The 16,057-nt window shown below is 52.6% G+C and overlaps 1 protein-coding gene across 1 annotated transcript; it reads left to right on the top strand.

Annotated features, from left to right (window-relative positions):
* Nucleotides 1–7,354: 7,354 nt before the first annotated feature.
* Nucleotides 7,355–15,565, top strand: TUBB4A (tubulin beta 4A class IVa). Its single transcript, XM_084794348.1, has 4 exons — nt 7,355–7,548; nt 8,952–9,060; nt 9,198–9,308; nt 13,913–15,565. Exons 1-4 carry the CDS (start codon nt 7,492–7,494, stop codon nt 14,968–14,970), a joined length of 1,335 nt encoding a protein of 444 aa, XP_084650474.1. The 5' UTR covers nt 7,355–7,491; the 3' UTR covers nt 14,971–15,565.
* The last annotated feature ends 492 nt before the right edge of the window (nt 15,566–16,057 follow it).

The raw sequence follows: 16,057 nt of genomic DNA, 5'->3' as shown, positions 1-16,057 counted from the left end.
TAAATCACAGAAATAGTAACCCTAACTAGGCCATTTATGAAGAGAGCAGAATAAACTCGTTGGCTCACCAAACAGAGCCCGGATGTAGTTGTTTCTGGTTTTCTTTCTTTTTCTGAGTTGCTCTTTTTAAATTATTTATTTAGTTGAGTGTTTTGCCTGCCTCTATGTCTGTGCCTCACTCATGTGCGGTGCCCGTGTGTGGTTCTCCTCTTCCCTGGGGGGGGGGGGGGGGCTGATGGCCACCAGCCCACCAAGGCAGGAGGAGCAGAAGACGAGGTACAGAGCTTGGAAGGCCAAGAGCACAATGGGGATCAAGAGCCACTCCGGGAGCTAGCTCAGCTTTACTCAGGGAGAACATAGGCTGTATAACCATTGGGGAGGGAGTGGGGGGCAGGGCTTCCAGGATAAATGCTCACAACTGGTTGTAACCAGGCGCTTTAAGGATGCTCGTTTTGCATTTGGCAGCACGCTCCTAGCCTATGAACGGAAACAGAGCACCTAACAGGTGCAGGGAGGGGAGGGCTAGCAGGGAGCTGTGTCAAGGGCCATGTATCAAGTGTGGTTAGGGGCATCTAAGACACTCTCCAGATGGAGTCAGGCAGAGAGCAGGAGGCCCTGCTGAGGACAATGGCTCTCTGGACTGGGAGGACTGCAACCTCAAACAGCAGGGTCCTTCTAACACCCATGGAGGCCAGAAGAGGGCAACAGAGCTCCTGGAACTTGGTTACAGACAACTGTGCACCCCCATGTAGGCGTGAAAAGTGAACCCCAGTCCTCTCCTAGAACAAGTGGCTCTTAATTGGTTGCTCCGAGACAGGTCTCACTATGTAGCCCAGGCTATACTGGAACTGGCTCTGTAGACCAGGCTGGCCTCAAACTCACAAGGATCCACCTGCCTCTGCCTCCCAAAAGATGAGATCAAAGGTGTGCACCACCACACCTAGCTAGGATTGTTTGCTTGCTTGCTTGTTAAACCAAGTTATAAGAGCTAGTTGGCAACAGCCTCAGCAAAGGCCAAGCTTTTATAATTAATACAATGTCTCTGTGTCATTATTCAGGATCTGGCAGTCCAAGAAAGTCCTGTTCTACAGAGGCTAAGGCTGGATGGGGACAGTCGCTTCATCTGTTCCCTTCTCCCCAAGGCCAAGGAAGGAAGTCAGGTGCTACCCGATGCTGAGTTTAAGCTGCCTGGCTCTACCAGACTTCAATAAATAGTGCATTGAGGATGCTCAAGGGGCTGGGGACCTGGCGCAGCTGGTAGAGTGCTTGCCTAGCTTGTATGGAGCCCAGAGTTCCATCCCCAGCATGGCACAAAACTGAGAGTAGCCCCTCTGTCATCCCAGAGCACAGGAGGTGAAGACAGGAGGGTCAGGAGTTCTAGGCCAGCATGGATATTTGAAAAGAAAGGAGGGGGGAAGGGAGGGGAGGAAGGAGGCACGCTGACTCAGGAATGGGAGACCTAGGGGGAGACCTTCGGCATGGGTCATCCCAACAGAGCTGACACCTGCTTGACATCAAGCCCCTCCTTGCATGGCCTGTTTGGTGATGCCAGGAGGTAACAGACTCCACCCCCTTCTCACATACAGCCTTCACACTTTACACACTGTTGTACGGAGAGTCTCAAACATATACACTGATGCCTCCTATGACCCCAGGCATGTGCCAGAACAATTCAGAAACATACATGCGTAACTGGGGTGGGGGTAGGGGGGGCAGTGAGATAGAGGTCTCACTATGTAGCTTTAGATAGCCTGGAAATCTCCAAGTACACCAGGCTGGCCTTGAACTCACAGAGATGTGCCTGCCTCTGCCTCCTGGTTGCTGGGATTAAAGGTGTGCACCACCACGCCTGGCCCCCTTTTTTTTTTTTTTTTTTTAAGGAATGGGTTTAGTACAGGATGTCCTCAAACTCACCGTGTAGCTGAGAGTGACCTGATTCCTCTACCTCCACCTTCTGAGCGCTGGGATGGCAGATGTGTGTCACCAGATCACTTTATCCAGTGCTGCAGGTGGAACCCACGGCTTCTGCTTGGTCTGGCGGAAAACTCTATTCTGTTTCTGCCAGGGTCCAGCCCTGGGTGAGGTCAGGGCCTGAAGAAGGGTGGATGCAAACACATCCATATGCAGGGACTGTCTGACACAAAAAGCTGGTGGTCTCCAGCTCTCGTGGTCCCCCCCCCCGGGTGGGGTGGGGGGAGTCTTGTCTTCTCCATCTTACGTAGAGCCCATGAAGATCTGCATGGAAGGCATGACCCACATCCCATGCCTACAGCTATGCTCACCGCCCAATGTGAGGATCTGTGACGTCCTAGTCTGCCCTAGTCTGTGATGAGCAGCACTGTCTTCTTTAGTGACATAGCCAGGCCATGAGCCGTGTGTGGTCGTGTGGTCCCACCTTTGGCTACGTGCCCACTAGAGCCGCCTCCTCCCATTCCAAGAGCAGTGGAATCACTGGGGTCGCATGCATCTAGTTGGTGCTGCAGGAAGGACCAGAGAAGGCAGACACAGCTCAGCGTCAATCCATCCTCATCCCATCCTTCCACTCTGGACATCCCTGCGCCAGGCCAGAGAATACGCCATGTCCTTCCTGGGTCAGGGTCTATGAAGATTATCACTCATTGTCAATTTGATGACACAATCTAGAACCCCTGAGGAGAAAATCTCAATAAAAGACTGTCGTCTGGGGGCTAGAGAGATGGCTCAGTGTTTAAGAGCATCGCCTGCTCTTCGAGAGGTCCTGAGTTCAGTTCCTGACAACCACAAGGTTGCTCACAACCATCTATAATGAGATCTGCTGCCCTCTTCTGGCCTGCAGGTGTACATGCAGATAGAGCACTCAGATTCATAAAAACAAATGAGTGAATCTTTTTTTTTTTTTCTTTTTAAGAGAGTGTGTCTCTTTAGGTTGGGCTTGCCGGGGGTGGGGTGGAGGGGCCTGACTATGAGAGATTATCTTAATTATATTAGCTGAGGTGGGAAGACCCAGCCGGCTGGGACCAGCATCATCCTATAAGCGGGGGTCTTGAATTGTGTAAGAATGGAGGAATGAAGCAAGCAAGCAGCTCAGCTGAGCACTTAGGCATTCATTCTCTGCTCATGACTGTGGATGTCACGTAACCAGCTCTTATCTTGTTGGCTGCTCCATAATGGTTGAGCTGTAACCTGGAATTCCTGGAATTGTAAGCCAAAATAAGCCCCTTTCTTCCCCACCCCACCCCCACCCCGAGTATTTTCTTGCACCAGAAGACTTAAATAGCCAGACGTGGTGGCACATGCCTTTAATCCCAGCACCTTGGGAGGCAGAGCCAGGCAGATCGCTGTGAGTTTGGGGCCAGCCTGGTCTACAAAGCAAGTCCTGGACAGCCAAGACACAGAGAAACCCTGTCACAAAAAAAGAAACAAACAAACAACAACAACAAAAAAGAAGACTTCAAACTAGGACAGAGTTCGAGGGTGGGTTGTTCTTTCTGGCTGAGAGAGTTATTAACTCCATTGACAGAGGGACAGCAGGACAGTGTGGGCGCTGAGGAGAGACCTGACCCATATGGCAGAATCTGGTCCCTCCTTACAAGCTGGAGAGAGAGGCTCTAAGTCACAGAACTGAGGAGCAGCCCATGGTACGTGCTGCAGCTGCTGGCCTTCCCGCTGTCTGAATCAGCCAAGGGTGAAAGGGCAGGGGCCTAGAGTAGGAAGTCACTGGCCCTGGAAACAGATTACTATGTTACTGTGTCGCTGACTGTCAAAGTTTCACAAAGTTGGAGTGTCCCCTGGCACTTGCTATCTCTGTCCACACCCCCACACAATAGTCATTTCCAGAACTCTCCATCTCCAGTTCCCACAGCCGCGGAGGACTCAAGTCAAGCCAGGGCCACGCACCAGGAGGACAAGAGAAAGCAGACCTAGCTATGTCATGGACTAAGATCAGGGTAAGGAACTGGCAGAAAGCTCAGGGGGAGAGGCTGGGAGTGGGCTACAAGGAACAGTGCGCTGGTGCAGCCACACGGTAAAGCGCAGATGCCCGCCCCCCACGGTTCTGAACCTAGCCTTTAACGGCTGAGCCATCTCACCAGCCCGCCTGTCCCTTACAAAGACAGTACAGAGCCAGGGCTGAGTCAACTGCTCTCACACAGCCAGCAGCCAGTACGTGGAGCCAGACACGTGACATGCGCAGGCACAGGCCCCAGCTGCAGGTTATGGGATGGTGTTGGACCCTGGCAACACTGTATTCTTGAAAGCCAAGCCATTTGGCCACCAGCTTGTTTTGTTTTTGTCTAATACCAAGCAACAAAGTAGCAGGCGCCCTGCAGTGATGAGAACCCGCGTTTAGGATCTTCCGGTTCACGGCCTAGTTCCAGCAGCAACAATGTTTCAGCGCTGTAGTGTGGTGCTCTACCCTCTTAGAGCCTGCGTTTCCTACCTTCAAAACTGACAGGAACCTGCACCTCCAATCACTGTTCGCACTAAAACCTAAACAGATACCCATAATGCACTTAGAAAAAAATGTGGCCATTGGGTGTAGTGTAAATATCTCTTTTTTTATGCACTACTGGAGATGGAACTAAGTTACAGGCACATTCTAGGCAGGGGTCCCACCCCTGATCACAACTCCCAAGCCCCCGACTGAGGATTCTAGGAGGGGAGCTCCACCCGTGAGCCACGCCCCCAGCCCCTCACTGGGGATTCTAGGTGGGGTTCCACCCCTGACCACGCCCCCAGCCCCTCACTGGGGATTCTAGGTGGGGCTCCACCTGTGAGCCACGCCCCCAGCCCCTCACTGGGGATTCTAGGCAGGGTTCCACCTGTGAGCCATGCCCCCAGCCCCTCACTGGGGATTCTAGGCGGGAGTTCTACGGCTTTCATGTTTTCAGAATTTTAATTTCAAGCTGTTTCAAAATTCACAGCTGGGGAGGTCATAGGCTCACAGCGTGGGGGCAGGGGGGTGGGGTGGAGGGTTGTTATTGTTTTTCTAAATTGACTGACTTCTAAAAGTTTATGTTTGTACCCACAGACAAGTGCTACTCCTAATCTTGAGCAGAGAAGATTCTCTATGCAGTAAACAATGGTGACTGCAGAAGTTCATTGATGCTCAGGGTGCTGAGAATGAGGAAGGATTGAGTCCTCTGGCTTAAACAGGATTTTAATACCCTGGCCAGCTAAGCTTCTGAGAACATGGAAGGAGAGCGGAGACATTTAACAGGGCCATAGTGGAATCTTCTGGGCAGGCACAACAGGACCAATTGCACTCATGAACACACAGCGGCTTCTGCAGCCTGCACAAGAACGAGTTGATCATGGGTTGGAGAGGGACATCTGGGGCCATTAACCCTTCCTCTGGAGGAGAGGTCATTATTTTCTCCTGTGTTATACCCATCAATGCACACCAGGAAGGATCCAATGGCCGCCCATGGCCACACAGACAGCCCTGGTAAATCTTAGTGGGTTGCAAGACAAAAAGCCATAAATGTATGATAAGTAACTGTAAAAAGGAGGGGGCGTTGACAGGAGTGGGAGGGAGAAAAGGGAGGTTGGGGTGAGGGACAATGGGTCAAAAAAGAAAGTTAAATTAATTAAGACACCTTGGGAGTGGCTGGAGTGACGGTTCAGTGATTAAGAGCACTGGCTGCCAATTCCCAGCATCCACACGGCAGCTCACAGCTGTCTGTAACTCCAGTCCCAGGGGATCTAATGTCCTCCCTGGCCTCTGCTGCCAGTGCATGCCTGCAGTGCACAGACACACATGCGGGCGAAACACCCCCTACACGTAAAAAATAAACAAAACAGGAAGACTTGGGAGGGTTGGGGAGGTAGGTCTGGATCTGGGAGAAAACAATCGAGAGGGAGGGATGGAACAAGAGAGGACGGAAGGGAGGAGGAAGCTTCAGTCCTTGCTTGGCCAGCTGGCGATACCACGGTTGGGTCTGCAATGAGGGAGAAACAGCATGGTGTGGCCGGAAGCTGGAACCCTGTGGGTAGAGCCCTTTACAAGCGTGCATGAGTCCCTGAGTCCTGTCCCCAGTGCCCTATAAACCCTGGACTAGGTGATGCACACTTGACATCAGCACTCAGGAGGTGGAGGCAGAAGGGTCAGGAGTTCAAGGTCACCCCTAGCTACTTATTGAGTAGGAGGCCAACCTAGGCTATGTGAAACCCTATCGAGAGAGACAGACAGACAGACAGACAGAGACAGAGAGAGAGAGAGAGAGAGAGAGAGAGAGAGAGAGAGGAGGGGGAGGGAGGGAGAGGGAGAGAGGAGAGAGAGGGAGGGAGGGAGGGAGGGAGAGAGGGAGGGAGGTGCTGTGGTGATGGCTGGATGAATCACAGCACTTTCTGCGTAAGTATGAGGATCTGAGTTCAAATCCCTCAAAGCCAGAAACACTGCAAGAAGGTATGTGTAACCCCAGAGACCCAAGGGGCAGGGTGTGAACAGAAGAACGCTGACATCTGGCAGTCCATGGCCAACAAGGTAAAGAACCGGGATACATGGATGCCAACTGACTTCCACATGTGCTCAGGCAAGCACATGGCCATGCAAAGGCGTTTTAGATGTCACTCTGAGGTCAGGTATGTCGTTGCTCTCTTGTAATCCCAGTATTCCAGGGGCTGAATGCAGGAAGGTCATGAGTTCAAGACCAGTCTGGGCAATATAATGAGTTCCAGGCTAGCCTGAGCCACATAGGAAACCCTGTAAACAAATAGGTAAATAGCAGTAACGACACAAAGACGTGTTGATGTGGGGAAAGCACCCTGATGTTCGTATGTGGGGTTCAGGTATGAGTCTTATTCCTCTAGTGTGGGTCTCCAAGCTCTCCCCGGGTGATGTCTTGCCAGAGACCCAAGTGCCAGGCGGCAAGGGAGTTCTAGCGCCGGCCAGCGCTCCTCAGACTGCACAAACATTTCCTGTAAACATGAAAGGAAAAAACTGTGGAGGGTTCCAGAAGAGACCTCCAGAAACCAGCGGTATCTCTCACACATACCTGACACCCTAAAACCAAACTACACTCTGGAGATCCTGGAGCTAAGAGCCACCACGCCGCCCCACCTATACAAAGGTTGGTTTTGAGGAAATAGGGAGTCCCAATGACGTGAAGAGGGGAGAAGCAGGCAGAGAAACTGAGGCTGGGACTGGGGCGAATGGTGTTTATGTGACCCAGCATGCAGCCTCTCTGAAACCCGAGTGGAGAGGAAGGAGTCACTGACGGCGCCTGGAAGCTGGAATAGGTCTCAGAGAAGGTCCTTAAGTGAGGAGATTCATACGTCTCCCAGGCCCCTCCCTCCGTCCTCCCTCCATCCTTCACTGCAAGCATCCCAGGCAATCCAGGAGGCGGAGCATGCCAGCGACCGGGGCGGTGACGCGGTACTGGCTGCACGAATATAGAGGCGCCCGGGGGCGCAGATACAGAGCTCCGCAGCCACCTCATCCAGTCTCCAGAGCCAGAGCCACAGCGGTCCGTCGACACCCGTCCATCAGCAGCTACCAGCAGCGCCACCACCATGAGGGAAATCGTGCACCTGCAAGCCGGGCAATGCGGCAACCAGATTGGGGCCAAGGTGCGCTGGGCTGGGTAGCGAGTGGGGATGCGGAGGGGCGCAGAAAGGGGTCCTTGGCTCCCCTAAGACTCACCCGGGAATTCTGCATCTCAGGGTGGTGGGGGAGGGGAGCAAAGGCAGAGCCAGGCTAGGAACAAAGAGGCCGGTGATGGGGGCAGGGCCTGGCCTTGTGTCCCTTGGCCACAGCTGGCCTCACAGCTGGGCCACTGTCACCCTCAGTTGCCCGGCACTAAGAGGCACGACCCCCTTCCTCCCCGGACTGCAGCTGGGATGGACAGGCACTGAGTGGCTCTGGTGGGGCCCAGCCTCTCCCTACCCCCAACTTCTCCCTTCTTGCTGGCTCATTCTTTGCTGTGGCTACGAGTTCCCCGGTCACCTCACAGGCAGACAGTCAGCAACTGAAGTGGCTTTATGGGTGTCCTAGGCGCAGCGTCTCTCAGCCATTTCCGACTGGCACTGTAACCAACTCTTACATCTTAGCACTTTGTGGACTGGAGGCAGGAGCTCCAAAACAGCCTCCCACATGCAATAAGTTGGAGGCCAACCTGAGCTACATGAAACCCTGTGTCAAAAAAACAACGGCGGGGTGTGTGTGTGTGTGTGTGTGTGTGTGTGTGTGTGTGTGTGTGTGCTATAGCCCAGTAGGTAGAGCCTTTGCCCAGGTGTGGTACACACCTGTCATCCCAGCCCCTGGGGAGGTGGTGGGAGAAGATCCAGAGTTTATTATCATCCTAGGCTATCCAGTGAATTTCAGGCTAGCCTGGGCTTTTGGAGACCTTGCCTCAAAAATAACAAATAATGGGGGCCGGGGAGGTTAGAGACAGGGTTTCTCTGTGTAGCCTTGGCTGTCCTGGAACTCACTCTATAGACCAGGCTGGCCTCAAACTCACAGTGAACCTACCTGCCTCTGCCTCCAAAGTGCTAGGAGTAAAGGCATGTGCTACCCACCGCCCAGCATAAATGATTTTTTTTTTAAAAGACAGCAAGTCTTCCAAGGACAGCCTGGTCTACAAAAGCAAGTCCAGGACAGCCAAGGGTAAACAGAAAAACTCTGTCTCAGAGCAACAACAACAACAACAACAAAAGACAACAAGTCAAAAAAGCTATTCAGCCCTCCCTATCATCCACCCCCTCAAACGAACAACAGGGCAGGCAACATGGTTCCTCCGGGGCTCGTGGCCAAACCTGAGGACAACACAGTGCCAGGTCGTACATTCTGGAAGGGAATAACCATCTAGCAAGTTGTCCTCTTATCTCCGAGCAAGCATGCGGCATGAATGCACACACATAAAATGAGATGTTTGTAAAAAAAAAAAAAAAAAAAGAGAGAGAGAGAGAGATGTTTATGGTACAGCAACAAAGAAAATCTGTTCAACTTTACTGTCCCCCACCCCCTCCTCTAGTTCTGGGAAGTTATCAGTGACGAACACGGCATCGACCCCACCGGGACCTACCATGGAGACAGTGACCTCCAGCTGGAGAGAATCAACGTCTACTACAATGAGGCCACAGGTAGGGCAGCCAGTGGGATGAAAACCTTCTAGAAGATGGGGCCAGGGGGATGGGCTGGCAAGAAGTGACAGGATGTGCCGTGGAGCCTGCTGGGCCTGGCACTCACCCCAGCTACCCTCCATCTGCCATCCCCACAGGTGGAAATTATGTCCCCAGAGCCGTGCTGGTTGACCTGGAACCAGGCACCATGGACTCCGTCCGCTCCGGCCCTTTTGGCCAGATCTTCCGGCCAGACAACTTTGTATTTGGTGAGTCTCCTCTCCCGGTGCCGGCACACAACATGTTTGTTTCTGTTTCTGAATGCTTACAGAGGATTCTTAGCCAGGCACGGTGGCACACACCTGTAATCCCAGCGCTTGGGAAGCAGAGGCAGGTGAATCTCTGTGAGTTCGAGGCCAGCCTGGTCTACAAAGGGAGTCCAGGACAGTCAAGGCTACACAGAGAAACCTTGTCTTGAAAAAAAAAAAAAAAGGAAAGAAAGAAAAACAAAACAAAGAATATTCTCTAACTAGCACCGAGGAGCCTACAGGGCAGCCAGGGGTTTGATTTGGGACACCAAAAAACCCCTGGGGAAACACAGCTGAGGACCTCCATGAGGGGCTTCTTGAAAGACAAGGTTTGTTCTGTGTTTAGATGGGGTCTCCCTAGCCTCTATATAGCTGAGGTTGGCCTTGAACTAACTTATGCAGCTTCAGATGACCCTGCATTCCTGATCCTCCTGCCCCCACCGCTCCAGTACTGGGATGGCCGGTGGTTTTCTGTGGTGCTGTGTGGCTGGAGCCCAGCGCTTCATGCATGCCATAGGAGCACTCTGCCCGCTGAGCCCAGGCCCAGAGGAGCACTCTGCCCGCTGAGCCCCAGAGGAGCACTCTTCCCACTGAGCCCCAGAGGAGCACTCTGAGCCCCAGAGGAGCACTCTGCCCCTGAGCCACAGAGGAGTACTCTGCCCACTGAGCCCCAGAGGAGCACTCTGCCCCTGAGCCCCAGAGGAGCACTCTGCCCCTGAGCCCCAGAGGAGCACTCTGAGCCCCAGAGGAGCATCCTGCCCACTGGGCCCCAGAGGAGCACTCTGCCCCTGAGCCCCAGAGGAGCACCTTGCCCACTGAGCCCCAGAGGAGCACTCTGCCCCTGAGCCCCACAGGAGCACCCTGCCCACTGAGCTCCAGAGGAGCACTCTGCCCACTGAGCCAGCCCCAGAGGAGCACTCTGCCCACTGAGCCAGCCCCAGAGGAGCGCTCTGGAGACCATGTGCTTAGGAAAGATGTTAGCAGGTTCTTTGTAGACACCACTCTACTTTTCAGAAGGAACCCAACCCGGAGGAGTCGGTGCACCGCCACAGGGCTGGTGTTTGTCAGTCTATCTCTGCCTCCTGTCTTTGGATGTCACCTCCACGGGGTTGGCAGAGAGTCAGAGAGGGAGCAAGCAGGTGGCTGTTTTGTTCTCTATTGCAGCCCCAGCAAGTGACCTTGGGCAAGTGAGTTTCCCTTTCTGATGGCTACAAAATTTGTGGAAGATAGCGTGTGCCTGTGTGGGCACGGCACATACAAGTTCCTCCGGAAATGGCTCTGGAGAGAAAGATATAAAAAAGTGAGCTAGGCATGGTGGCACATGCCTTTAGTCCCAGCACTCAGGAGGCAGAGACAAATGGATTATTGTAAATTTGAGGCCAGCCTGGCCTACAAATCAAGGCCAGGACAGCCAAGGCTACACAGAGAAACCCTGTGTCTAAAAACAAACAAACAAAGCCAAAAAAAAAAAAAAAAAAAAAAAGAGTGAGGTGGGCCTCCCAGCTCAGTGGCACATGCCTGTAATCCCAGCACTCAGGGAGACAGAGGCAGGTGGATCTCTGTGAGTTCAAGGCCAGCTGATCAACAAAGAGCCCAGGACAGCTAAGGCTACACAGAGAAACTTGTCTCCAAAAACCAAAACAAAAAACAAAAAAAGTGGGCCAAAAAGAACATGTACACAACAAGTGGGACTAGTGTGTGTACGTGAGAGATGGACAGACAGAGAGGAGAAGGAGATAAGAAAAGAAGGCAGAGAGAAAAGAAAGAGAAGAAAAGATTAAAAGGAGGTTTGGGGAGATGACAGTTGGTAAAGTATTCAGTGTGCAAGCAAAAGGGTTGTGAGTTCAAATCCCACGCACTCTTTTATGTCAATAACCCCAGCTCTGGGGAGAGCAGTGACAGGTGAATCCCTGGAGATCACTGGCCAGCCAAGTCTAGCCAACTGTTGAGTTCTGGTTGAGTGAGAAGCCCTGTCTCTAAATAAATAAATATGACAGAGATAGAGGGAGACACCAGGCATTGACCTCTGGCCTCCATACACGTGAACACACATACACACACACACACACACACACACGCGCGCGCGCGCGCGCGCGCGCGCACACGTGACATGCGGGGGGGCCTATGAGTACTGGTGGAGACGGAATTCCAGGCAGACGACTGGCCTGTGCAAAGTTCCCAGAGCAGGACGCAACCCTGTGTGATGGAGGAGGAGCACCCAGGACGCCATGTGACCATAGCAGAAGAAATAAGAGACAGAGGAGAACAGAGCAGGATAAACAGGCCTTGTGGGCTGCAGCCCGGAGGAAGGGGGCGGGCAGGCAGGCGAAGGATGAGCAGCCGGGACCTGACTCGGCTCACGGGCACCCTCTGGCTGCTGCAGAGAGAGCAGACGTGAGACAGCCTAGTGAGGCAACAAGGAGGATGCAAAAGAGAGTTTCAAGCTTAGATGAGGTATGATTCTTTTTAGCTTTTTGTAGAAGCCCTCTAGCTTCTGGATGAAGGTGTGGCAAAATTCAAACACTATTATCTGTAAAGTATCATAACACACAGTAATCGGGGCCGGGACCCTCCTGGTACTTCAACCATCTTTAACTCCAGAGCACCTGACGCCCCCTTCTGGCCTCGTAGGGTACTGCAACTCACACCATGCACAAGAAAGCAGGAAAAATGCGTGCTCACACACACAAAAAAATATGAATAAAATAAAATATGAAAGACAGCTATATAATCAAATTAACACATTTTATAACTGTTTGATAATGTATTGATTACAATTTATGCCTATTATTATATTAGGTGATTTTGTCAACAGTAATAATTCTGCTGTATTATTACACTGTAGGGTGTCTGCAGATAGAAACAATATACAAGATCTTTATCCTAATTCAAACATTGTACAGTATGGACCTGTATCAGAATACAATGTGGCCCTCTACAAATGTGTATGATTTTTTAAAGATTTATTTATTTACTTATATAACTTATTCATATGAGTGATCAATCTGCAGGTACAGCTGCTCAACAGAAGAGGGCATCAGATCCCATTATAGATGGTTGTGAGGCACCATGTGGTTGCTGGGAATTGAACTCAGGACCTCTGGAAGAGCAGCCAGCGCTCTTAACCTCTGAGCCATCTCTCCAGCCCTAGACGTGTGCTTACCTGGCATGCTCGAAGCCCCGGGTCCCATGCCCAGCACCACAGAAACTGGGATTTCTGATGTCTGTCATCATCTCAGTGCTCAGTAGAGCAGGGGAGTCAGGAGTTCAAGGTTATCCTGTTATCCTTAGCTACACGTGGAGTTTGAGACCAGCTCGGGCTACATGAGGCCCTGTGTCTAAATGAACAAATAAATAACTTGGAGCCTGGTGTAGCAGCCTACACCTGTCACCCCAGCAGTTAGCAGGCACACAGCCAGAAACTCATGAGCAACCAGGGCTACAAAGGGAGAACCCATATAAAGAATTAAAATAAAATTTAAAAACCACCCAAGACAAACAGTTGGGGGCAGGTGGAGGGGAGCTGAAGAGATAGCTCAGTGGTTAAGAGCACTTGCTGCTCTTCCAAGGACCTGAGATTGAGTCCCAGCACCCATATCAGATGGCTCACACCCACCTGTAACTCCAGCTCCTGGGGGGGATCTGATACCCTCTTCTGCTCTGCAGAGACATAGGTACTCATGTGTAGACACATATACATAAAAACTGTTTTGGGTTTTTGCTGCTGCTGTTGTTGTTACTGTTGTTTTGGCTTGGTTTAGTTTGGGGGTCTTCTTCTTCTTCTTCTTCTTCTTCTTCTTCTTCTTCTTCTTCTTCTTCTTCTTCTCCTTCTCCTTGTTCTTGTTTTTCACAGGATTTTTTGGTGTAGCCCTGACTGTCCTGGATTCCATTTGTAAGCCAGGCTGGCCTCGAACTCACAGAGATTTACCTGCCTCTGCCTCTCAAGTGCTGGAATTAAAAGCATACACCATCACACCTGGCCTTGGATTTTTTGTTTGTTTGTTTAAGTTCTCACCGTAGGGCTGGAGAGATGGCTCAGAGGTTAAGGGCACTGACTGCTCCTCTAGAGGTCATGAGTTCAATTCCCAGCAACCACATGGTGGCTCACAGCCATCTATAATGTGATCTGGTGCTCTCTTCTGGTCTGGCCTGCAGGTGTATGTGCAGGCAGAGCATGTATACATAATAATAAATAATAAATCTTTAAATTAAAAAAGGTCTCATCATATAGACTTGGCTGTCCTGGAACTTGAGATATAGACAGGCTCGCCTTAAATTCACTGAGCTCAGCCTGCTTTGCCTCCCCAGTGCTGAGAGTAAAGGCGTGTGCCACCTCTTGAATGCTGGAATGACAGACACGTGAGGCCACCAAACTTGGCTTCTGCCTATGACAAGGCTGGAACCTGGGGCCTCATTCTTGCTAGGCAGGGCTCTGTCCATGGACCTAGCCAGGCATTTTTTAACATTTTCTGGTCTAATGAATCAGACACTAGGGTGAAGCTCAGACAGGTTGGAGGGCCCACCCCTCCTGCGTGCTTGGGAATCCAACCCTGTCCCTTCCCCAGGTCAATCAGGAGCTGGCAACAACTGGGCCAAGGGTCACTACACCGAGGGCGCGGAGTTAGTGGATGCTGTCCTGGATGTGGTGCGGAAAGAGGCTGAAAGCTGCGACTGTCTTCAGGGCTTCCAGTTGACCCACTCGCTGGGCGGTGGCACTGGCTCTGGCATGGGGACCTTGCTCATCAGCAAGATCCGGGAAGAGTTCCCAGACCGGATCATGAACACGTTCAGCGTGGTGCCGTCGCCCAAGGTCTCTGACACGGTGGTGGAGCCCTACAACGCCACCCTGTCAGTGCACCAGCTGGTGGAGAACACAGATGAGACCTACTGTATCGACAACGAGGCCTTGTACGATATCTGCTTCCGCACGCTCAAGCTGACCACGCCCACCTACGGAGACCTCAATCACCTGGTGTCGGCCACCATGAGTGGGGTGACCACTTGCTTGCGCTTCCCGGGCCAGCTCAACGCAGATCTGCGCAAGCTGGCCGTGAACATGGTACCCTTCCCTCGTCTCCACTTCTTCATGCCAGGATTCGCACCCTTGACCAGTCGTGGCAGCCAGCAGTACCGGGCCCTCACCGTCCCTGAGCTGACGCAGCAGATGTTCGATGCTAAGAACATGATGGCTGCATGTGATCCGAGACACGGTCGATACCTGACGGTGGCCGCTGTCTTCCGGGGACGGATGTCCATGAAGGAGGTGGACGAGCAGATGCTAAGTGTGCAAAGCAAGAACAGCAGTTACTTCGTGGAGTGGATCCCCAACAATGTGAAGACGGCCGTGTGCGACATCCCGCCCCGGGGCCTGAAGATGGCGGCCACCTTCATCGGCAACAGCACCGCCATCCAGGAGCTCTTCAAGCGCATCTCTGAGCAGTTCACCGCCATGTTCAGACGCAAGGCCTTCCTGCACTGGTACACGGGCGAAGGCATGGACGAGATGGAGTTTACGGAAGCAGAGAGCAACATGAACGACCTGGTGTCAGAGTACCAGCAGTACCAGGATGCCACGGCTGAAGAGGGCGAGTTTGAAGAAGAGGCGGAAGAGGAGGTGGCCTAGGTCTTCCGCCGCCGTCACTCTGCCCCTGGGGCACACCAGCAAAGCTTTGACCCTGAAGCATCCCATGAGCATCTTCACCTTGAGGGGCCACGCCCAGAGCCCAGGTTGCATCTACCTGCTTTAACCCCCCTGAACCCCACCTTTTCTCCAACCCTGCCAGGAAGGGCTCTTGGAGTTCCCGTGAGCCTCCACATACACGTATCCTCCTTGGATCTTGAAATCCTATCTTTTATCCTACGTCCGTCCCTTTCCTGGCAGTCGCGAACCATTCTCCACCTCTGCCATACCCAGATAATCTCTCTCGATCTTCACTTCCATTTCACCCACTCCCATTTCACCTCTCACCTTGCCTTACCTTTGACCTCACAGTTCCCCACTCCTGAACCCAGCACCTTCACTCTCGCTCCCATAAGTCCCTGTGTGTTCCTGCCCTGGTGCCTTAGTCCAGTTCTCGCCAGAGAAGTGCTGAAGGGAGAGGAAAGAGAGGCCTGTCACCTGGGGTGAGGGAGCCCCTCCCCACTGCCCACCACCACCCTGCTCTCCCCTGCTGAACGCCCCCCCCCCACCCCCATCAATAAATGAGTCATGGCTGTGATACGGCTTTCTGTTCCATTTCGTTTCTTCTCTGAGGGCAGCTGGGAAGTGAGCGGAGGGCCACACAGGTGGAGGAGGGCCACACAGGGTGGAGGAGGGCCACACAGGGTGGAGGAGGGCCACACAGGGTGGAGGAGGGCCACACAGGGTGGAGGAGGGCCACACAGGGTGGAGGAGGGCCACACAGGGTGGAGGAGGGCCACCGAAGATCAGATCTCGGGGTGGCTGCGTACAGGGATTGCAGAGCCAAACAGACAAGGCCAGCGGGACCAGACTGACTCTGTGGTAGAAGATAAACCATTTGCACACCAGGAACGTGCCTGCTTTCTGCCCTTATTGCCAGAGTTGGGGCCACAGCCTGTACCCTGATAAATCAAATAAGATTTGTCTCCAGTGCTCTAAAGTTTACTTCTTGGGGTACAGATGAGGACTCTATCTTTTGGTAGCACCCTGGCCTGTCTGCCTGTCTTCAGTCAGTTCTGTGACCTCTCTC

Source organism: Acomys minous (assembly GCF_964271855.1).
Source record: "Acomys minous genome assembly, chromosome: 9".
Taxonomy (NCBI): Eukaryota; Metazoa; Chordata; class Mammalia; order Rodentia; family Muridae; genus Acomys; species Acomys minous.
Note: the sequence above shows the minus strand (reverse complement) of the source record. Positions and strands in the feature narration are given on the sequence as shown.

Coding starts and splice junctions, on each gene's coding strand:
- TUBB4A (XM_084794348.1), top strand. CDS start 7,492: ATGAGGGAAATCGTGCACCTGCAAGCCGGGCAATGCGGCAACCAGATT. Junction 7,549..8,951: donor GCAACCAGATTGGGGCCAAG/GTGCGCTGGGCT, acceptor CCCCTCCTCTAG/TTCTGGGAAGTTATCAGTGA. Junction 9,061..9,197: donor CTACTACAATGAGGCCACAG/GTAGGGCAGCCA, acceptor CCATCCCCACAG/GTGGAAATTATGTCCCCAGA.